The 23113-nt window shown below is 38.1% G+C and overlaps 1 protein-coding gene across 5 annotated transcripts in view; it reads right to left on the bottom strand.

Annotated features, from left to right (window-relative positions):
* The window catches only part of fam13b (family with sequence similarity 13 member B), a 61021-nt gene that overhangs the window by 31249 nt on the left and 6659 nt on the right, over positions 1-23113 (bottom strand). For all 5 annotated transcript variants that reach the window (XM_088009352.1, XM_088009351.1, XM_015004929.2 and 2 more), the window contains exons 2-7: positions 16168-16319; positions 15172-15390; positions 11459-11671; positions 10267-10444; positions 10041-10185; positions 1108-1223 (exon numbers count right to left, since the gene is read on the bottom strand). In XM_088009352.1, the coding sequence (XP_087865478.1) occupies positions 1108-1223; positions 10041-10185; positions 10267-10444; positions 11459-11671; positions 15172-15337 (818 nt within the window). In that variant the 5' untranslated portion in view covers positions 15338-15390; positions 16168-16319. The remainder of the gene's footprint in view (positions 1-1107; positions 1224-10040; positions 10186-10266; positions 10445-11458; positions 11672-15171; positions 15391-16167; positions 16320-23113) is intronic.

Raw genomic sequence — 23113 nt, forward strand, 5'->3', positions numbered from 1 at the left:
CTCGCCTCATTTCCTGTCAGAAACCTCAAGCCAAATCTGAATTTTTATAAATTAGGGCCTAGCTGTAATGCTGCTGACTCGCTCGTGTTCTTGCTGGACCGCCGTCAGCGTCAGTTCTGAGAACGGCGGTGTCAGTTCTGAGAACTTCAGCAGGTCACATTTATTTCCATCCACCTGCAGCTCATTTTATACCGCCTGGTGAAAGTCAGTCCTCCGGTGTTGTTAGATAACCTGCCGGCTGACGTAACGTCTGAACTGCTGCAGACTTTCTGTGACGGGGAATCCAGACATCTGTTCGATTCATCAGACAACTCGGTGAACATATTCAACTTTCTGCTGCTTTTCCACCTCTCATCTAAAAGAAAACTGTGATTTTGGTGAAAAAAGTTTAAAAAAGGTAAAGAGATGGTTTTAAATTTAAGATTTAAATAATTTTAAATAAAGGGTTGTTAATGTCAATATCATCGCCACCTACAGGTCAAACATGAGCGCTACAACTTCTCATACTGATTCCTCTGGGTCTGACTTGGAAATCTTTTTAGCTTTACTGCATTGGCATGGAGACAGAAATGTAATATTTCCTCAGAACTTAAAGAGCTTAAGGAAATAAACAAGTACCTCAAAATAAAAGATTTGATATTAAACAACATGTACAAAAGGAAAATATTAACTAACTTTTGGTTAATGATGAAAACCTCAAAGAATATGAAATTAATAACAGCCAATCAAAATAAGAAAAAGTGCCACCTTTTATACAAATCTAGGGTTTTGGGGTGTATTTGTCTTTTTACATAAAACATCTATTTTTATGTGATGTTAGATTTAAAGAATTTTAGAACTTGGTAAGGAACATGTTGTCTAAAAACCCAGAAATTGATCTGAGGTCACCATTTTTACCATATCTGTGACATTAAAAGTTAGGAATAAAATTATTATTTTATAGAGATGAAGGTCAGGTTCGCATGGTTTGTTTGTTGTTTAAAGCTACGATTCGTAGTTTCAATCATACCTGAGCAAATACAGATGAAGCACTCTGTTGCAACGCTTCACTGATTTGTGGCGTCCCTCAGGGTTTGATGCTCGGCTCTTTGCTAGACTCAGTCTCACCTGGTTGTGGGGTGGTTATCGGTGTGGCTGTGTGAGTCGGAGGGTCCTTCCTCCCCGTCCTGCGGCAGTTCTTCACATTCTGCTTCGCCCTTCTCGTCGTCCAACAACTCTGTGATCTGACAAGGAGAAACGAGAGAAAAGATTCAAGACCAAATCCAACCAAAGCAAAGGATTTCACTGTAAGACAACATAAATGCAAAGACAATGAGATTCGTCAGAATATTTTGTGGTGCAGCTGTAAAGAAATGGTGTGAAATAAAAAAGCAAAAAAGGAAGAGAAAGAACACCCTTATCTGAAAATGCTAACATTTCTTCCCACTCTTTTAATTGCAACATTTGTTTTTCAAAAATAAAAGCAGATGTTTTTAATAGAAGCGTTGATACTTCTGTAAGACAACATGTCTGTTTGTTCTACCAGTCATTTAAATATAGATGGTCTCATGTAACAGTGCAGCAACGCCACAGAGACAAACTAAATTAAGGATTAATTTCAAGAGGACAGCTGATGGGGAGTCAGGAAAGTGTTGGTCTGAGGTGGTGACAGCTGGGTTCTGTCAGATGTCGTTTTCAAGTTGGCTTAGCGATGTTCTGAAAGTCATTTTAAAAGACCTGCTCCACCATAACAAAGAAACTGGGGTTAAATAATATCACCTTATTTAACCACAAGACATGAAAAGTAATTATTCTTACTTTGGGTTCTACATCTGTGAAAAACATGATAATCTGGTTAAACAACCTCCGAACCTTTCTACGACCTTCACAAGCAACTAAGGTAGTTAAATAAACAGACATGTAAATTCACATGAATTGTTTTGAAGTTCTTCTCACGTTCTCTGCTGTCAAACAGGTGGGTGTCAACATAGTGGAAGCTAATGCTAGCTTCTGCTAAATATCTTGGTATAGCACCTTAACTTTCAGTAAATACCATGTTGGTATAGCGCTTTATTGTTAGCTTATGCTAAATACCATGTTGGTATAGCGCTTTATTGTTAGCTTATGCTAAATACCATGTTGGTATAGCATTTATTGTTAGCTTATGCTAAATACCATGTTGGCATAGCGCTTTATTGTTAGCTTATGCTAAATACCATGTTGGTATAGCGCTTTATTGTTAGCTTATGCTAAATACCATGTTGGTATAGCGCTTTATTGTTAGCTTATGCTAAATACCATGTTGGTATAGCGCGTTATTGTTAGCTTATGCTAAATATTGTGTTGGTTTAGCACCTTATTGTTAGCTTATGCTAAATACCATGTTGGGATAGCCCTTTATTGTTAGAGCAGCTGTGGCTACTACCCACTAGCATGCCACCATCATGAGCGTGTGCATGAATGAGTGAATGACTGTTGTCAGTGTTATGTTGGTATGGAGCTTTAACGTTAGCTTCCATTAAATATATTGATATCGCACTTTGTTAGCTTCTGCTAAATTTCATGTTGGTAAATTGCTTTAACATGAGCTTCTGCAGAATACTCTGTTGGTAAAGCACTTTCGTGCTAGCAGAACTACTGTTTATGATTAGTGCTTTAGGGTTAGCATAGCTAACTTGCTAGCTAGCAGTGCCAACCAGTGCGAGGAAGGTTTGAGGATGTGATTATGATCTTCACCTCCAGTTGCAGAGACGGAGTTGACGTCGGTCTCCGTTTCCTGTTTGAGTTGACAGGAAAGTCTGGTAATGAAGCTACCAGAGATCTGAAGACCCAGAAGCAACGACTCATCTTCTGTTTGAACAGTTTTGACATCGGCTTTGCCGAGTCATCGTCGCTCTGCGTTTCTAATAGGAGCGTCTGAGTTGGTTTGATCCAAACAGAGAAGAAAGACGGGGTTAAAGGTTAAACTGGCCACATCAGTGTGTCTGTCCTCTCCTCCATTTCTCCCCTTCACAGCAGCACCTCCATCTGCTGCTGTCGCTGTCGTGTCGCTATGGAAACGACTGTGCTTTAGAAGCTTCTGATTGGCTGTCGGGGAATTCTAGCATTGTCACATGAGCGGATCGGGGAGGATGAGTCATGAAACTGAGAACGGGCTGCGAGCGTGTGAGACACCGAATAAAGACGTCCGCTGTTTGGACAGGCTCTGTCTTATTCCACTAAACATTCACTCAAAGCTGATCTGGATCAACTCTCATTAAAAGTTTTTAAACTCGAGTTAGAGGGTTTTATTCAACCAGAAACAGAATCAAGATCTGAGATTTAGTTGATGTAAAAAAGACATTTAGATGATCAAATTCAAGATGTTGTGCATTTTTGTTCAGATTTCAAACAAAAGCACTCACACCTCTAACTTTTTCACATTCAGAGTATTTTATTGTGACAGAAACACAAAGTAGAGAATTAAGCAGAAAGAAAATAATATGTGGGTCAAGATTCTTATGGTGGTGGCAGCATCATGCTGTGGGATGCTGGAGCTAAATCCAGGACAAGCCTGTAAGAAAACTTCTTCAGAAGACATGAAACTGGGATCCATCCAGGGATGCTATGGGATGATTTTGATCAAGCAGTGGTCTAGTCAAAGTACAGACACAAATATAACTGATCTCTGTCCAGTTTCCTATAGTTGTTTTTTTTTAGTTTTCCAGATGAATTGCACTCAGATATTTTTTCCAACTTTATTATTATTATTACACTTCTCAAAGTTTTACTGTAAGCTGAATTTGAGATAAATCAGATTATTGTATCCAATATTATTCTTATAATTATTAAACACTTGAGTTTTATTCAGATTAGCCAGCAACTTAATTTTTCCACATGAATCAGACTCATTATTATGTCCAATATTAATTAAATATTTGTATTCACCAATTAGAGCATATAAAACAAGAATTACAGACTATTATTTTAATCTACAAAATAAATAACCAATTAGATAAGAGAATGAACAGCAGCAACAGTAAACAAAAGAAGGAGGTAAACATTAAATGTTTTGTGTTATATAAATAATATTTCAGGCTGCAGCTGCTCAAAGTTTATGCTCCACTTGTTCTGTTCACTTTTACACCCAAAAACTGTGTTTAATCCTCTGTTATATAATTAAATGTAAGCATGAGTCACTTCAGAGTCAGTGAGGTTAATGGATGAGGGGCGGAGCTACGGTACAGCAATAACATTATTCCAGAACAGGCAGAATGAAGCTTGGATTACTGCCGTTCTGCTCAGTGACATGGAAAAAATGTGTCTTTAAACAGAAGCATGTTTTTCTGCACCGCTCTCCAGCGGCTGACATAATGAACAAAGAAGCCCGGTTGTGTAAGCGCTCCGTGGCTAACGGTGTTAGCCCAGACTGACTTATGAGCGCGATGGCAGCTGTGCTGAGTAAGTCATTAGAAAGCCTCTGAGCTGACGTAACAACATTAGCGGATAGGAGGAGCTAAATCCCCGTCAGGATGACCTTGCAAGTTCGTTCATGTGGATGAAAATATTATCCCCCTTCACTTAAGACTCTGGGAAATCTTAACGACATTGACTCACAAATCCGTTTAAAATCAGACGCTGAAGCCGGTGTTGTGTGTGGGGGTTTTCAGAGCATAAATACCAGGCTTTAAGTTTTACACACAAGAAGCGCTGTGTTCCTGCTGCGTCTGCCTGAGTGGGCAAAAAGACGAGCCGGAGAGCGCGGTGGAACAAAAGGTCGGGATCTTGGCCCTCGTTTGGCAGCGCTGACATCATTAACTTGGCTATTGAACTGATTGTGGGCCAAGAACCGAGAACAATGATGGCTGACTGGCACCGCCGGCGCCATCCAAACCGAACCGATACCAGGCATTTTTTCAAAGTTTAATATGCTGCTGTTGTAATAAATGTCCAACATTTTCAGCAGTGAGAGAATTTCTCCATTTATGGGGAGAAAAAGAAAAGATAAAAATACAAGTTTTACTGTAGCACAATATTAAAAAAACAACAACCATTTAACAATTTAATTATTGAATTTGCTGTTTAGATAACATCTGATACATAATAAAAACAAGAAAATCTTGGAGCTTTTTCTAAGCGTGCATTGCATGCTTCTTTCAGCCAGCTGACCGGCAGATACTTCAGAGATAATTTAAAGAAGGACGACCTTCACAATATATTTCCTCTTCACTTATTTCAGTTTTGACACTAATTTTTTTCCTTACAGAAATCCTAAACCAAAGCAACGCGTTTTGTTATTTTACTCCATCGAGTAATTATCATCAGCTCTCTAGCGCCACCATGTTTTGTCATGAAGTGATGCAATTAGAGGCAGAGGAGAAGTAATTTCTACCCCTTAGGAGGTTCAGATTTTATTTTGTTAAATGCTCCTGACGTTAGCGGACATGATGACCAGCATTAACAAAGACGACTTGACTTACACAGCGCCATCTGCTGGCAGGATGCGGCACAGCCAGGAAAAACAAGACTTCAAAGTAACAGACACAAAAACTAAAATTAAACATTTTCCCTATGAATTTTGTTAAGGTAACAGTTTCACTTAGTTTTTTGCAAAGTCTCTTTTTACTTCAATTAGCAAGAATGTTTTTCACTTCTAGATTTTGTTAATTTGTTAACAGTAATAAACTTGGGGAGAACTCAGGATTTACTCCACTTTTTACAGGTAGAAACTGTTTTTTTTCTCTCTTTTAAAGGATTTATTTGGCCTTCATTTGAGAGTGAATCGATCATCCAATTGTCCCAAAGTTATAAACAATAATGTTGTTTTGAGATCATTTTCAAGTAATATAATGGTAATGGAGTAATAATGCAAGAACCCCTTCTCAAAGATCAATAAACTTGAAATCTAACAAACATTAACACTGGAACTGGGAGACATTTTAAATCCAGAATAAATATAGAATACTACAGAAACAACAAATAAAATGAATTGTCAAGAATCTGTAAACAAAACTGTCGTTGAAGAAAAGAGCTAGTTGAGACCGAAGACGTTTATCATCCAGTTTTTGGTACGAGAGAAAAAGATAAATGATGCAGAATCAAATTATTGAGCTCGTTTTCATTCATCATGCGATTAATTAATTTATTGCTTACTGAAACATGCAGAGTCGTGCGTTTTTGTATCATTAAACTGCTAAAAGCATTAATATTTTTTAATAAAAATAGACTTAATAGAGGAAATCTGCTTTATTAAGTCCTTATAGAAGGAAATCAAATAAAGACAACTTTAGCTCAAAATGACAAAAATCTTATTTTCATCTAATCTGAAATGAAAACCAGCCAGCTTTGGAAAGGTTTGGTAGTGGTGTGAACCTTCTTTATAAAGAGAAGAACACAGAAGGTCCTGACAGGACCGGCGACCCGGAGCCCCTCTGTGCACCGAGTGGGAGCCGATTGGCTGCTCTGCAGACTCCGTCAGTCCAGCGCCTGATGCAGCTGGGAGATGCACAGTTATGTCATCACAAGCTCCTCATTTCTTCCTCTGGACATTTCTCCCCTGCCTTCCTCACTGCTTCCTCTCCCCATCCTCTTCCTCCTCCAAACCTCCCACTTTTCTGCCCTCTCTTACATAAGACACGTGGATCAGCGTAGATGTACGCTTACAGACCGCTCTGCTCTTCTATTCAAATAAACTCCAAGACACAAGATAGAGGAGAACAAATCTCAGAAAGAGTCATTTCTGTTTTGGCTGTAATTAAACCAAAATTGTACAAAAGATATATATTTTGCATTTTGGATTAAGAAAAATCCTTCTTTGTCTGTAAATCTGTTCTACTCAGAACTCAAGTGGCAGTTTTAGCTTCACCTGGTAAACAAACACATTTCTATTAAGCTACTTTGGTTCCAATTATTAATCAGTTAATCCAAAAATACTCAAAAGATCAGCCCTGCACTGCAAGTGAAAAATCTGCTGAATTTATCATGCAATTAATCAATTAGTCATAAAATAACTGATCAGTAAACAGTAGTTATGTAGAGCTCTAATGTTTTGTTCTATAGAGTGAAGGGAAAATTGTCCAGCTAAGAGGCCGACATACAGATAACATAGATTATAAATTATTGCAATAAATAATAATATTGTTGCTTTCAGACCATTTTCCAGTAATGTAGTGACATAACACAAGAACATATTCTCAAAAATCAATAACCTTTCAATTCTAATGAACATTTAACACTGCAACTGGAGGATGTGTGTTTGGGATATTTAAATTAACAGATAACTGCAGTTCTTCCTGGAATAAAACGGATATTAAAACTACATATTAAAAACAAACTAAAGTAGAAAAGTAAGCGATAAAAAGGGTAAAACTTTACCCACAATAAGTAGATAAAACTGTTTTTGTTCCTCACGTATTTCAACAGTCAGTGACTGTACCGGTCTGATCACCGTTTAGGCCGTTTATTCATAAAGTAGCGTAAATTATCAAACAGTGGCTGAGAGGAAAGTTAAAAGTTAACTGTGCTGAACGTCCAGTAAGTGGAAAGCAGGAGCAGCAGCGTGTGTGTGTGTGTGTGTGCATGTGTGAGTGTGTGCGTGCGTGTGTGTGTGTGTCGGTGTGTGTGTGTGTGTATCTGTGTGTGTCTGTGTTTGCATGTGTGTGTGTGTGTGTATCTGTGTGTGTCTGTGTTTGCATGTGTGTGTGTGTGTGTATCTGTGTGTGTGCGTGCGTGTGTGTGTGTCGGTGTGTGTGTGTGTGTGTGTGTGTGTGTGTGTGGGTGTGTCTGGGCGAGGCTCGTCTACATTCTCAGAAGATGTCTGGTTGGCGCGGCTTCCTGACCGTTTCATGGTGGGTTTCTGTGTTCAGGACGGAGGGGGTAATTAGTAACTCTGAAGGGTCGGATCCTTTTGTTCCCAGGTAGAGAAATGAGTTTCATAAACAAGGAGAAGGTTATTTCTGTTGAGGCTGAGCATTTACTGTCAGGTTACTGATTAATGAGGGGAACTCAGGCCAAGGCTGGTTAATCGGTGCTGTAAACAATCAAAATTAAACTGTCTGGTTTCTGATAAACCCAAGAATGCAGAGTCTGGCACGCGTTAGGAAGGTTGTGGGTTTGAATCCCAGCCTGAGGGGATTCTGTGAACCTGTTTATTGTCCTCCTCCATGGAAAACACGACTGTCAGGTTTATTCATTCCACTAAGCAGGCTTTAGGTCATGGGTGTGTGGGTGTGTGGGTGTGTGTGTGTGTGGTTTAGCCAGGATTGTTCTTCTGTGGTTGTTCAAACAAACTCAAATATGACAAGAGTAAACAGGTATCAGGGTCAGGCTAAAAAAATAATTAGGAGAATAAAGTCGACATAATACAAGAATAAAGTTGTTTGGTATGGTTTTTTCTGGTAATATTATAATTTTGTCCCCATGTTGTTACGACTTTTTTCTCCTAATTTTGCAAGTTACTTTAGTCTTGTATTATTCCACTTTACTGGCGCATTATTACAGATTTATTCTCAATATCTTATAAATATATTCTTGTAATATAACTCATTGTAATCATAATTTTTTTTTGTTCTAAAAACAAAATCTAAAAATCAAAAGTAAGCAATCAGACCAAAAACCTCAGATTAGAGGTGTGCCGATCATAATCGGCCACCGATCATAATCGGCCGATTTCCGTTAAAAAGTGTATGATCGGTGATCGCCGATCACGGTCTCTTGTTGCCGATTACACAAACTGATCACCTGCTTCCCATTTCCAACCTGCCTGTGCAGCTGGTCTCCTGTTTCCTTCACACTGCGCAAACGCGCAGCAACAAATCCTAAGCGATGTGGAACTATAACGCACTGAGTGAATGGGGAAGTTTGCGTGTTGCGGCGGAAAATTGAAGCAGGTCAAAATGCATCAACACAACGAAGCTAATACGACATAAAAACAATGAGATACTGGACGGAGATTGGCTACATCGAGGCTCACTGCAGTAAAAAAGACATACGGAGGATCAGATAGCAGGTAAAGCAGCGCACAGCCACAAACACTCACCCGGATTAGCATGACGGTCAGAAAGCTAAACAAATAACCTGGAAAATTATTTAAGTCTTCGAGCTGCTTTGTAAGACGCTGGTTCTGCTCTCGCTGTTGAACCGCTGCTACGCTACAGGTAGTAATATCTGACAGACGGAGCTTCGCTTCTGCTCCACCTGGTAGTGACTCTCACACCGAACCTCTGCTTAAAGCTGCAGCATCTAACTTAAAAAATACATTTTACGTACGTATTAAAACTTTCGCTGTCCTACCATGAGACAGATAATCTCTGAATCTCCTCCCTGATCTGCATAATTACTCCGCTCAGTCAGAAACAGCCAATCAGAGCTAGCAGTAACCAGCTAGCCGCCATGCTATCAGGAAGTTTTCATTCAGTAACTCTGGATTGTTTATTGTAATGGAACCTGTTTTTGCCTTTGAATGTTAAGTTTTATACTTGAACTTCTTGGCAATGTTGAGAGGTTTTATTTTGGCTCATTGCATTATTTAGCCTCTTCAGAGCCTTCATATGTTATCAGTCTGTTAAAGGTAGTATATCAATAGAAGTACAATTTGCACAATGCCTGTTTTGTTTAGTTTTCTTCATGAAAAAAGTTATTAAAAACAAGTTTTTGTCTAAATTAGGTGAATTCATGGTTCCTTTTTCCACATAATGTAACCGGTAGTGTTTATGATTAAAAACATAATAATTATGTGATCGGTATCGGTGATCGGTATCAGTGATCGGCCCTCATGGGTGATTGGAATCGGAATCGGCAGGAAAAAACCTGATCGGCACATCTCTACCTCAGATAACTTCTTGAATAAATTATTGGGGATGCAATGATACAAATATTCATGACGATGTCGACATCCGATATTAATAATGATGTTTTGGTCAATAACCGATATTTACCTACGCTACTTATATTCTCTATTGTTTTGACACTTGGAAAAAGTGTCAAAGAAGCAGCTGTTGGTGCTGATATATCGTGCATCCCTATAAATTATGACCCATTGTCAGGTTATTCTGTCACAGAAGGTGAGGTGAGAAGAACCCAACCTGTTCGTTGATGGAGCTGTAGTCGTTGGTGGTGGACACGTCATCGTCCTCCGAGTCGAACAGTCCCTCCTGGTTGTCCAGCAGCTCGGCCAGCACTCTGCTAACCGACTCCTGGTCCCGAATGTCCTCCCGCTCAGTGGACAGACTGAAAACAGACAACGAGACAAGACATTTCAGTCGGGTTTCCAAATTCAGGCCGGTGGTTAGCATGTCAGAGGCTTCTTACTGAAAGATGTCGGGTCCAAAGACGGCGGCCAGCGCCCCGACGGTCCAGCTGTCCGGCTGGAGGGAAGCCACGCTGGCCAGGAAGCGGCACAGGAAGCGGAGCAGCCCGTAGTTCACATGGGGCAGCTGCTGCAGCAGGTACTTCAGGCTTCTGCACAGCTCCTCCTCATTGCTGTAATCTGCATTCAATAGACCAGAGATCCCTGCAAATGTTCACTGTGCAACAGAAACTAGCAGGAGTTCTGGAAAAAGTATTCACACATAGATTTATGACCCAAAACAGCCCATCAGCAATGATCTGCATGACGACAAAATGAATAAAAAGAGGATTAGAGGAGATTATCTATGCCAGAAGCAGCATCAAAAAGGACACTGCACAGAGGTGAACCATAAATGGAAACAGCAAATCTGAAAATGGAGGATTTGGTCCTTTAAATCTCAACAAATGAACCTTTATGAGCATTAAAGATGCATTAAACAATTCAGAAAAATTACATGATTAAGTTTCAGTTCTTTCATAATTCATCACAAATGGAAACTTCAACATTTTGGTTGAGGAAAGTCACTGAACGATCCGAATCATCAGCTCAATTCACGGTTATTCTTAAAACGTACACCAGAAAAGTGTAACATATTTATTTATATTAATTAATAGGACTTATTTTCTTAGACAATGTTATAATTATTTTAATGTATAATTATAATGATTTTGTTTGTTGAAGTCAGTAGAAAATTGCATATTGGACCCTCTTAGCTGAATGTGCCGTCTGGTGGACTCATACCTGATAAAAAACAACTTTATTTTTATAATAATCACATCTTCTATGAGTTTATTGGTTTATCAGACTGGTTTGTGGAAAACTCAACTTTATTATCCTCCATCTTTTCCTAATGTTTGATTCTTATACACGGGCAAAAGCATTAATTTAGCAGTAGCAATCTAGCAAAATGTGCTTGAACTGTTTTTATCTTTATTTCTTGATATTCTTGTTAAATCATACATTACTTTTATAATTGCAATGACATACAAAAAAAAGAAGAAAAAAAAACCTCCCTGGAAGTATTTCTATTAGCACATGTGCAAATTAGCTGATAGGACGGATTGTGCTGTGACAAGGATCAACAAATAATTTTTCATGTTAGGTTACCGAGAAGTGAACTATCTGATCGGAAGCTGCGTCCCTGAAACGCACCTTGGTAGAGCTGCAGGATGTGTCCCTGCAGAGCCGTTGGTATGACGGGTTCGGGAAGCTCCTGCAGGAAGAGGCGGAGCAGACTGACCGCTGATGCCAGATCAGCCTCCTTCTCCAGCTCCACCTCCTCGCCGCTGTCGTAGCGCTGACGCAGCCAGTCTACTCGCTCCGCGTTGCCGTTAACCAGGAAGAGTCCCTCCAAGTCCAGCTGACCTGATGACGCAGACAGACAGACAGCAGCTGTTTACTGGGCCTTCATCTGCGTGACCTTCTGAAGAGAAGCCATGTTTAAGTTTGAGGTTCATTACAAACAAAAGTTGAGAGTTTGGACTGTCCCTTCACGGATATACCACCTTCTCTTTGGCTCTAGACTCTAAAGCTGCTGCAGAATCAAACAAAATTACCAAAATTATTAAATTTAATCCCTGTATCGAGATTCTGAGCACAGAAACTCTGAAATACATAAAAATACAGACTTGGAAACTTGCTGGCCCTGTAAAGTTCAGGGCCAGCAAGAAAAAAAATTCAGCAAAAGTCGCATTTTGAAAAATGAAAAGTGCAAAGCAGGATTTTTATTTTATTTTTTACAGAAGTCCTAACTGGCAGAGCCCGTTTTCCCAGTATGAGCATAATTAATATGTTTAAAAGAGTAATTTTGTTTAAATTTCATAGTTTTTGTTTTGGTTGTTTCATTTATTTTGGATATTTAAAATGTCTTCCAGTTCCAGTGTTAAATGTTCTTTGGAAATTAAAGTTTATTGATCTTTGAGAGGGTGTACTTGTTCCATTATCATTTCATTGGTTGAAAATGGTCTTAAAATGTTCATGGTGTTATTTTCTCTTAATTTAAAATTTTGATTGTTAGTTTTGCACAATGTCAATAAAAATGAGGGTAAATATTCTGTTAAAGTGAAACAGTAAATGTTGACCTCCAGCTATTTTACATACTTTTTGAGTTAATAAATGTTGTTAAATTGAAAAAAGTGGAATTCAGAAAGATAAAAGAAAGAAAAATCAAATTTGGAAAATAATGAGAGATTTCTTGTAGAGCTGTTTCAAATTCCTAAATATAGATGCAATGCATATAATGACAATTTTGTAACATGAGGATTATGAAATGGCTTCTTTTCTGCTGTTTGCCGCCTGGTGTCTGATCCATTAGTGAGCCTTGAACCCGGTTCAAGTCCAGAAGACTAAAAGGAATCCTGTGGACCAGATTCCCTTTTCTGGCTCCACACAGCTGACCGCATGAAGCGCAGGGGCTCAGACGACAATAAGGGGCCAGTGTTAAAAAAAATGAACTGTTTCTGTGACTGTGGGTTTTTTATAAGATTCATATGTTAGCCGCAACACAGAATGAAAATGTACCAAAACAGAAGGAGACTTTTCATCTTTCTTTTCCATTAACTGAAATGACAAATATAAATAACAGCCAGTAAAACCTGAGGTATCACTCACAAAGCAGGACAGATTAATGCTGATGACTAATTAACACTGCAGCTGAGACTCCTTACATAACTTCACACGGCTGAACAGCTGCTGGGTCACCAACCTGTTCCACACCTTACTAGGCCTGGACACTTTGTTCCAATCTTTACATCAACTCAACACATTTTTCAGTAAACTCTGTGTTCCCATTGACGGTTCCTACTGAACAGACACAGTAAGGCTGTCACAAAAAGGAATAAATCAATTAATCGCATGATAAACTGAAATGAGCACAATGACTTTCATTTGCATGCTTGATTTTTTTGTAGTTTGCTTATTCTTTAGAGATGTTGCACTTGAATATTGTTAAAAAGCTGCCATTTTAAAAAATGAAAATGCAAAGGAGTTAGTTTGCACTTTTATTTATTTTTTAAAGTCCAAACTGCCAGTTTTGCCCATTTTCCCTGCTTTAGCCAAATGATTAATATGATTGAAACTTGATCATTTTTGTTTTGTTTATTTATTTTGGATATGTAAATTGTCATCCAGTTCCAGTGTGAAATGTTCTATAGAAATTAAAGCTTTTTCAAGAAGATGTACTTACATTAATACGCCATTATCATTATGCTGATTGAAAGTGGTTTCAGAACAAAACCATTATTGTTTATCGCAATACTTTCTGGGACAATTCATATTTCAGAAAATTTTCGTATTTTGCTCAACTTTTACAGCAGAAATGTTTTGACCCCACATTCTGGATTTAGAGCAGAACCGCCCATCCGTCGTTTTCTTTCATAAGGAGATCAAAACGTCATCTTCACAGAGCGCTTGGGACGTCTTGGATAATGTTATCTGGTCAAAAGGTTTTGTAAGGACCACAGATTATTAATTAATTCTAAATCCGTGCAGGCCACACACAGACTCCTGTCTCTGTACTTGTGTGGCCTTACACTGACTTCCAACCCAAACCTTTTCACTAAACCTGATAAAGGTAAAGTTACCTCCAAACCCAAGAATAGAATACAGTCATAATCAATAAGTTAAAATATGTGTTCCATGAGGCTCATTTGTCAGATTAAGTACCTTTTGAAAATTTACAACTTTTAAGCAGATATTAAACATATTTTTTGTTAAGCCCACATTTCTGTTTTAAAAGAATAGTTTTTTTAATTAGTCAAATGTAATGTTCTAATGTTAATTATGTTTTCACTAACTGTCTGTGGAAAATCATCACAATTAAATACAAAGGCTTTAAAGCATTCACTTAGTGATAAAGTTCCTGAAATGAATAGACTTCTCAATAATATTCTAATTTATTGAATGGGCCTGTATACCTAACCTACATTCACACCTTAGAACTAACCCCTAAAACAAATATTGTTTTTATATTGTGTGGACATGACAAAATGTCCTCACAACTACAAATGTCCTCACATTGTTGGTGATTTGCCACATTCCCAGAATGATAGGTAAACAAGTATAGACACACACAAACATACAAAATGTGGATGTTTTTGTTTTGGATCCAACAAGAAACCAAACCTGCACTGGGAGAACAAGCAAACCACATGACAAAGGCACCAGTGAGGATTCGAACCAGGACCTTCTTTTCACTATTTGTTTTTTATGCTGTTGTTTTATACATTTCAATAGCTAGAAATTAAAACAGTCTTCTGCTTACCAAATTTTTATTTTAAAGGTATAACTGAGGTTGTTGCAGTTAGAAGTTAGCAGAAAAACAATGTGGGCAATAAAGGGCGGATGCAGGAAAACCTCAACCTGCTGTTCTCCTTATCGCCCAGAACTTTTGATGGATCTGAAGTTAGCAGGACTGTTATGCAATGAAAAAGGAAGCCAAGGGTGGAGCTGTCATCAGAGTCATCAGAGTTCATCTTACAGTCTGGATCTCCACAACATACCAGAGCACAGGTCACCAGAGGTCAACAACAACCTTAATCCTAAAAACATCTGAGACTTGTTGACTCGTTGTGTGGCTAATAATGACAATGCTAACGCTAACATAACCTTGTATTATGTCACTGTGATTACTGAATGGATTTACAGAAATTATTTTTATTTTTATAAAAAATATTTCTCATTTATTCATAGATTAACTTGTTCACTTAATTTAGTAAATTTGTCGTGTCTGAATTTGTCCTAAAGTAATTGATGAAATCCAAGAGGAAACCAAGTATGTGAAAATGTTTGAACTACACCAACAGGAAAATAAAAAATTGCTTTAGATTTCTCCCACAAAGAGAAATAAAATCATCTGCGTCTCTCACCATGCTCCTCGATGTAGTCAACGATGTGTTTGACCAGCGCAGGAACCTCATGGCCGCTGACCGTGTGCGCGCGCGTCACTTCCTCCAAAGGAACGCCAAAAACCCGAGCGGTACTGGCTGAGCCCTCGCCCTCATTGCCTGGCAATGGAGACACGCTCTTCCTCATGGCCTCTTCCTCCGCCACCTCCTCCTCACCACAATCCCGCTGAAACCTTACGTCTTCCCAAAGACAAAAAAACATTTTAATGAAGGAAAAAATTAACAATTGAGTTGTCAAGAAACACATCTGTTATTAAAGCAGTTTACATTAAATGATTTTAGATTACTGGTATGGTGAATCTCAAATAATATTAGCTCTTCACAATGTTTTAAAATTTATTTATTAACATGTAAAAATGTTACATTTTCTGATCCAAGCTAATCCACAGATACTAAGTAGTTAATTTGGGTTTTGCTTGTAAATTATTAAAATAATGAGTCTTTTTCATTATTTATAGATAAATATTCATATATGCAATTCTTCAAACAAAACTAGAAATACACAATATTAAATATATTGATCTTTATTTATGATGAATAATTTCTAAAATAGATCATTAAAATATGGAAATAATCTAAAATTAGATTTTATGATGAAATTATTTAGGTCTGTATGGCGACACTATGAATTTATTCGAACTGTCAGTTGAATAAAGATATCTATTTAAGATATCTACATTGTGGCATTTTCAAAGTATAAGCAAAAATCAGGATATATCAACTCTGAAAACTAAAAGAACTTGAAAGAGGATGGAAAATTATCATTAGTAGTATTATTACAGTATTTATTTATCAGGTTCTTTACAGGAGCATTGTTGCTGATGTGTTTTTAAATAAAAAGGTAAATATGAAGTTTTGAAGTCACAGTAATAAAAAAAAATCATTCTAGTCTGAAGAACTGAGGACAAAACAGCGTTGTAAATAAATAAAATTGTGTGTGTGTGTGTGTGTGTGTACCGTGTAGCAGTGACGGTGTGTCCTATCCTCTCCTCCTCTGGCCAGTGAACCACTGGACCATCTATGGCTGCTTCAGGTTGTGGCAGAAGATGAGCCGGTAGTTCCTCATTGACAGACCGCTGATCCTCTAGCAGGATTCCCTTCTAGCTTCACTGAGGACACACATTCAAAAGAAAAATAAAGAATTCAGTCCAACAACAAATTTATCACATTTAACATTTCCTGCTATGGATTTTCACAGAGAAACAATGTTCTATGTTAACAGATTTTGTGTTGGCAGCCTTGCAGGTCTGCTTCTGCATCAAGTAGGGAGAATTTTATTTAAATAAAATATATAATAACATGAAGAGTTCAGAAAACATTACATACTTTAGGCTGTAAAATATTAAAAATGCAAGATCACATGCAACAGAAAACTTATGCAGAAGAGCACAAAAAATGTATAAAAGTCAAAGACGTAATAATCAGTCAACAGATTTTCTGTTGAATGGCGTTGAGCAGGTCAAAATAAAAGACGCAACTTCCCAACCCATTAATTAATTGCTCAAATGAGCATTCACACATTTTTCAGTCTGTAAAACACTGACCAACAGCATGAACCTCAATGCTTTTTTCAGTTTAATGAAAATCAGATATGAATTAAAGAAAAAAAATACTTTCCTGTATAAAAGGAGAAAATCTGTAGTCTCTCCATTCATAAATACTACATACATCAACAACTTTGCTACACATTTTTCTGTCTCATGAACTGCAGTCTTTAGAATAAAAGATACATGAAGCAGAAAGTCCTATTAATCAGTTCCGGTTTCTATTAAAAGTGTATGTCTGTACCAACCAGGAACAGACTGATCACAGCTAAACAAACAAAACGTGTGTTTTCCCTGTTAACATTTTTGGTTGACACATAAACATCACGTTTCTTTTTTTCTTTTTTTTTAGAATTACGCAGGTAAAGAATGAAAACAATGTTATCACAGTTATCTTTGTGTTTGTCTTGTCAACAAAGAAGTAAATGTCAGAATGCACTGTGAGGAACATGTTAATAAAAATATCCACTATTTTGCTGATCCAGAGATGTAAAAAGTTATTACATCCTAAAACTCTAGGAATAAAAGGAGTGTCAAGGGCGGTTCAGTGTTTTCTGAGTAGCTCTCGTTTTTCCTAAAGCTTATAAACCAACCCGTGGTTCCAGGAGTTTGGAGTTCGCTCATAATGACTTCTGACTAAAAAGCATTCTTCAGCCTCTTTTCCTCCTAAAAGCAGCTAAACTGGCACATTTAAAGAGGCGGGTAAGCCTCTTTAAAAGCTAAGGAAAATCCCTCTGTTCCTGAGGAAACGTTTCAAAGCTCTAGCAGAACTTAAAGGTGTTTCTCAAGCCAAATCCTTCTGTTCTAAGCAAACTAAGCAGATATTAAACTCCAACACATGTTGAATAGTGTAAGTAGATTAAAACTCCCACACATTCAACAGCTGTATACTCCAGCATTTCTGTATTATATTTAAATATCCGTGTGCTGACAGGGCGCCAATCTGGAGTCAAATTGCTTGAAATATTTGCCAATGGAGCTGGTTCTGGTTCTGCTACTCTAAGAGTAAATGGCCCAAAGTTTTCCCTTTCCAAACACATTTGAGCTACAAGACGACCCAAATGTTTCTGAACTTAAGGCTGAAAAACAGCACAACTCGGGTCCCAAGACAAATTATCTAAAAATTTGGAAGTGGGCGGAGCCAACAGACTGAGGGGCGTGGCCAACAGTAGGTGAGAGGTCAGGTGGGAGTTGGGTCGGGATAACAGAAGCACTACTGTCAACTTTGTCGATATATTTAAGCAACTTTGAAGACTCTCTGGGGAATCTTTCAAGAAATCAACAAGCGACAAATCTGGCAAATTAAAAAAAAAAAAGTAAATAGTGATCAATCTACTGATTTACTTCTTTTTTTTCCCAAAAAAATGACAAGTGACAAATCTAGCAACTTTTTATTCTAAAAAAAACACCTACAGATTAATCTTGTGACTTAATAACCAACTGCTGACAAATCTTGGAACTTTAAAAATTAAAATAAATATTTGCACCCTGAAGGTCCAATTTGTCTTCAAAACTCGCTCTCTCACTCCAGATGTGTTTCATGAATAAAATGCAACCTGATTTAATCTGTGTGTAAAACTTAGAGATCAGGATGAGACGGTGATGATAGGAGAACGCTAACCGAGTCAGAAATATTCAAAACAAGAGCACAAAAAAATCATAAAGCTGCATGAAAAGAGAAAGTAAGGTTAACATTTTCACAGCTGAACCAACTCTAACTTTATTGGGTAATTCTTTGTATGGTTTTGGGTTTGTATTCATCTAGCTGATAACAGCTCACTTCCTCCTCAACACAAACACTTGGTTATTCGTTCTGTACTTCCATCTGAAGTTAACCCCCTCCAGTCTACTTTTATCAGCTTATTAGAGAAGCTACGATCTGTTGTGACGAACAGGAAATCGTCTCTGAACCGTAACAAGCTAAAAGTCAGCCATCACACCTACCTTGATTCAGTTAGTTTCCATTAACTGCCCACTGCAGACTGGTAGAGGCAGTAAATTTAAATGAGCCAAGTCGATATCAGGTTTCAGCTCGTTTCTAAAAGCAGCACCTGCCCACATTCAGATGTGAAGCCTCAGCAGCGCTCCACGGGGGGCGGCTTTCAACACAAAGGTCACGGGTTCAATACCTGCAAAACAGCGACTGCACACCTGACCCAAAACGTCCGTGCATCGGTGAGGTGGTCACCTCCCTGCAAACGGCCAAATCCTTCCAGAACCGGTGAATACGGAGCCGGAAAATCCCACTATGGTCAGTCTGAACCAGCATTTCCTTCAGAACAAGCTTTAGAAACTCATTTTATCCAACTGCTTAAAATGGATTAAAGCTGTTAAACTAAATATTAATGAACAGCAAAACGACAGGAAATGACATTTCCAGCAGCAGAATTACTCAACTAACTGCGCTGGTCCAAATTAAAGCGATAAACATTATGATCATTAGTTTTTTGTTTTATTTGTTGCTGTATAAGACAGATTATGAAGAATTTATAGGATGCACATTGGCAAGGAGCTGGTAATCGCTGTGATGCTGAATGTCCAGTTGTTATTTATAATGGTCCTGATTATTAAGGGTCTGTAGGTTTTCTTGTCTTGTTGTGAGAGTCAGTTTGTAATCATTTTGTTTATGTCATATAATGTGTTTGTTGGTTCTTTAACACAGGCATATTAATACTATAACATGGTTTTAATTAGACATTACTGACAATTATTGAGTCAGTAATTGATATTAAATTGTGTTCACTTCTTTCTACTCCTTTTCAAACAGAAACATAATCTAATTATTTTGTTCTAGGTTAATTGTTTTCTTGCTTTTAGAAAAGCCAGTTTGAAATAAACAAATTAAATTGAAGTATTAGTGAATCAGGATAATAAGTCAGCTAAAACACCGGAACAAGGGTGAGAGTGACTGAGGTATTTCTGCTGCGTTGTCATCTATCCTTACACTTCCCTGTTTTCAGAAGAGCAAGGTTGACTTTTCACACACAAACAACCACACACCCTGAAGCACATGACCAGGAAAGCATGCCGATCCGAATCTCTGCCGCCGACACGCAGCATGTGACGGAGAGCTGCCGTGTCACAGGAAAACATTGCCATGTCCGCGGCAGCTTCCTTCAGCGAGCCGAATGGATCCGGTTTGGCTCAACAAAACTACAATCATGTCACAAATATGAATGCTTCGCAACACGTCAGACTGACATCAGTCTGCAGTAAGAGACACAGCAGGAAGTCTGTCCATAATCAGCCTAAGCTCAACCTGCGCTCACTCAGTGTATCAGTCTGCTGTGATCCAAACACTGAGCAACGAGGGCTCAAACCGTCAACTTTCTGTTGTCACAACAAAACAAAGAGAGGAAATGCAACACCTGCTCAACGCTTCCCGCAGATTCTCGCAGCGCCGGTTGGAGCGATTCCCCTCGTTTAGTCACAGCGGCGCGCCGTCTGGACTTTACACCCAACAGGGTGACAAAAGTATTCAACCCTTCACATTTATTCTGCTTTTACTTTGAAAAATACATTTGCTCTCATTGTTGAGTCTTGAAGTAACTGTCACAATAACTTGTCCCAGAAGTTATTGCGATAAACGATAATATTGTTGCTTTGGGGTAAAGGCATAATAATGCAAAAACAGATTATCAAAGATAATAAACTTTAAATTCTAATGAACATTTAACTCTGGAACTGGAAGACCTTTTAAATATCCAAAAGACATTAACAACAGAAACAACTAAAATTAATTATCAGGTCTCTATAAACAAAACAGTGCAGGGATTTCCCCAGTGTTTTATAAGCCTGGCGGGCCACCAGGCTTTACTTGTGCCCCACCAGGCTTAGCATTGCTTATTTAATTATTTTTTTAATGTTTGCATTTTTTTAAGACTTCATAGCTGGTGTTCATATTTTAATTTCCAATAACACATAATTATTAGGTGATAATTTCAAATTTCCTGTCAACTTTTAACAGTTTTTAACTCAAAACCACAACATGCCGCTGGATGAAAGACTGCCGAGCGCCCAACCACCAAACTCAGGGGAAACCTTGCAGTCCTTCAAAATAAACCGTGAGTTCAGGCCAAAGCACCAGAGTCCAGTTTTTGGTAGAGAAAAACAGAAAATCATGCAAAAGGAAATAACTGAATGATAAGTCGATAATTAAATGGGTTGTTGGCTTCAATGTTGTTTTTTGTGTATTTACAATACTCACCAAATAAACATGAATAGTTTCCACAGAACCTGATGGTTGTTTTTGTCCAATTATTTGATGAATTGGCAGAAACATCAGTAGAGTACTCGGTTATTAAATTAATCGTTAGCTGCAGCTCTACCAAAGCCGTTTCGATAATCCTGAAGACTGCAGGGAAAAAGATGCTAAAGACTCAACACCAGATAAGGTTCACCAGGTCGCAGCTTAGGGGCAATTACTTCCTTAATTGGTGAACTTCCTTACTGGTACAGTCGAACAGAAGAGGAACTAATGCAAAAGTAACCTTTTCTCCAGTGAACTAAAAAACGTGACCCATTTAATGCTGCGTCATTTTCTGACAAACCAGATAAAAAAGTGTTAGGATGCATTTATGCAAGTTTTTATCGGATGAGTCAGACTGAGCCCACAAATACTTCATCACAGATACAGTAAAGACAATAACCTTTATTACTTTATTAAAGTAAATCAGAGATAACAAAATGTTTATGTCAAAGTAAAATGAGGTCACCAGTGGATAGCAGGACGTCAGATGTTTAGGTCAGGAGCCAACATTTGTTTCTGTCTGTATGACTGTGGTTCTACTTCAAACGGAAAGAAAGCAGCAAACCTTGTTAGTTGGGCTGCAAAAAAATAAGGAAAGCAATTTTATGGCAAAAACTGGAGGAGAAACGAGCGGGAGGACAAACAGACGTGTCAGGAAGATGAGGAGAGGCCGGTAAGGAGACGGCAACCAGAAGAAAAATCCGTCTGAGGTTGGCTGCTCTAACCTACTTTATCGTCTCCTGCCGGCCCGTCTCTGATGAATTAATAACCGGCTGCTGCTTCCAGCGCCTCGCTCCTGCACAAATATGCATCATATTTCCCTCATTCATTTTAAAGATGAACAGAACATGCAACAAAGTTCATCTTCCTTTTCAAATGTTTGTCCTGCATAAACCAAACAGCTGATTAAAGGAAGTCCTGCAGGATAAAAATCAGGGTCCTGCAACCTACAGACCTCCTGCAATGGATCTTCATAAAAACAACTCCACTGAATTTCCATAATAAATGACACTGGAAGTACCGGTAATACTTTTTTAGAGTTCAGGAAGTGCACGTCTTTTCCCAGAATTTTCCACAAATAACAAGTCAAAGCAGAAAATGTATCCATCTTCCTTTTGTTTTAAGGTTTCCAATAAGAAGACAAGTTTTATTTAGCTGGGCTGAGCGTAAAACGGCTCTTTGGATCGTAAAGTTTGCAGACCGCTGCTGCAGATCTGCAGCAGGTTGCTGAATTTATTAATCTGAGAGAAATTTTAAACATAGAAGAAGAAAAACTTCTGAAGGCCAAATTTCTAGACCTTCCTGTTTGAAACATTTGTTGAAACATTTTTAGTTGCTTTGGTCAGGCCAACAAAATGCCGAAGCATTCTGTGCAGAAAGAGCCTGAAACGCCCACAGCTGAAACATAAACGCAGCTCTATGTTCAGTCTGTGGGAGTGGAGGAAAGGCAGCTCTCTGTTTGCAACATTTGCATCAAGTTTGGTTTGATGCCACTGAGAGGAAAGAAGGCCTGCAGCGTTCGGGTTGGGATGCAGCGCTTTAACTTTACAAACGGACATAAAACTGGAGGTTAAACCACTTCTCAAAAATCTCATTTTCTCTGTCACATCTTAAAATATCTTCACACTATTTGAAGAGGAACTAGATTATAATTTCCTTTTATAAACATCAGCTCATGGCTGATTGATTTGAAGATAAAATATTTTTAGGTATGAGGCAGTTTATGCATCATTAGCTTCAGTCAGAGCAGAAAGTAAACTTAAAATTAGGGCCAGGGCTTTAATGTGTTCATGTTTATTTATTAGATTTTAACATGTTAACCAGTAAAAAAGACAGCAGAGAAATTAATTGCATTTATTTTTTAAATGTAAACGTTCTGGCCCGGAACCTTTGCATTGCGTTTCTGGTACGCACATAAATCTGATGCACATCTACTAACAGCAGTGATGGAGGACAGAGGTAATAAGTTTGATTTATTATCGTCACGATAAATTACAATTAATGACGTTTAAAACTTCCCCAAACTGTCCTTATAGTCAGGATTGATAGTTTTACTGTTTTCTCAATAAAAGAATTAATAAACACTAATAAATTTGGAAATACAGTTACC

Source organism: Poecilia mexicana, unplaced genomic scaffold (genome assembly GCF_051168715.1).
Source record: "Poecilia mexicana isolate PSO_F unplaced genomic scaffold, ASM5116871v1 scaffold_10, whole genome shotgun sequence".
In the NCBI taxonomy this organism is placed as follows: Eukaryota; Metazoa; Chordata; class Actinopteri; order Cyprinodontiformes; family Poeciliidae; genus Poecilia; species Poecilia mexicana.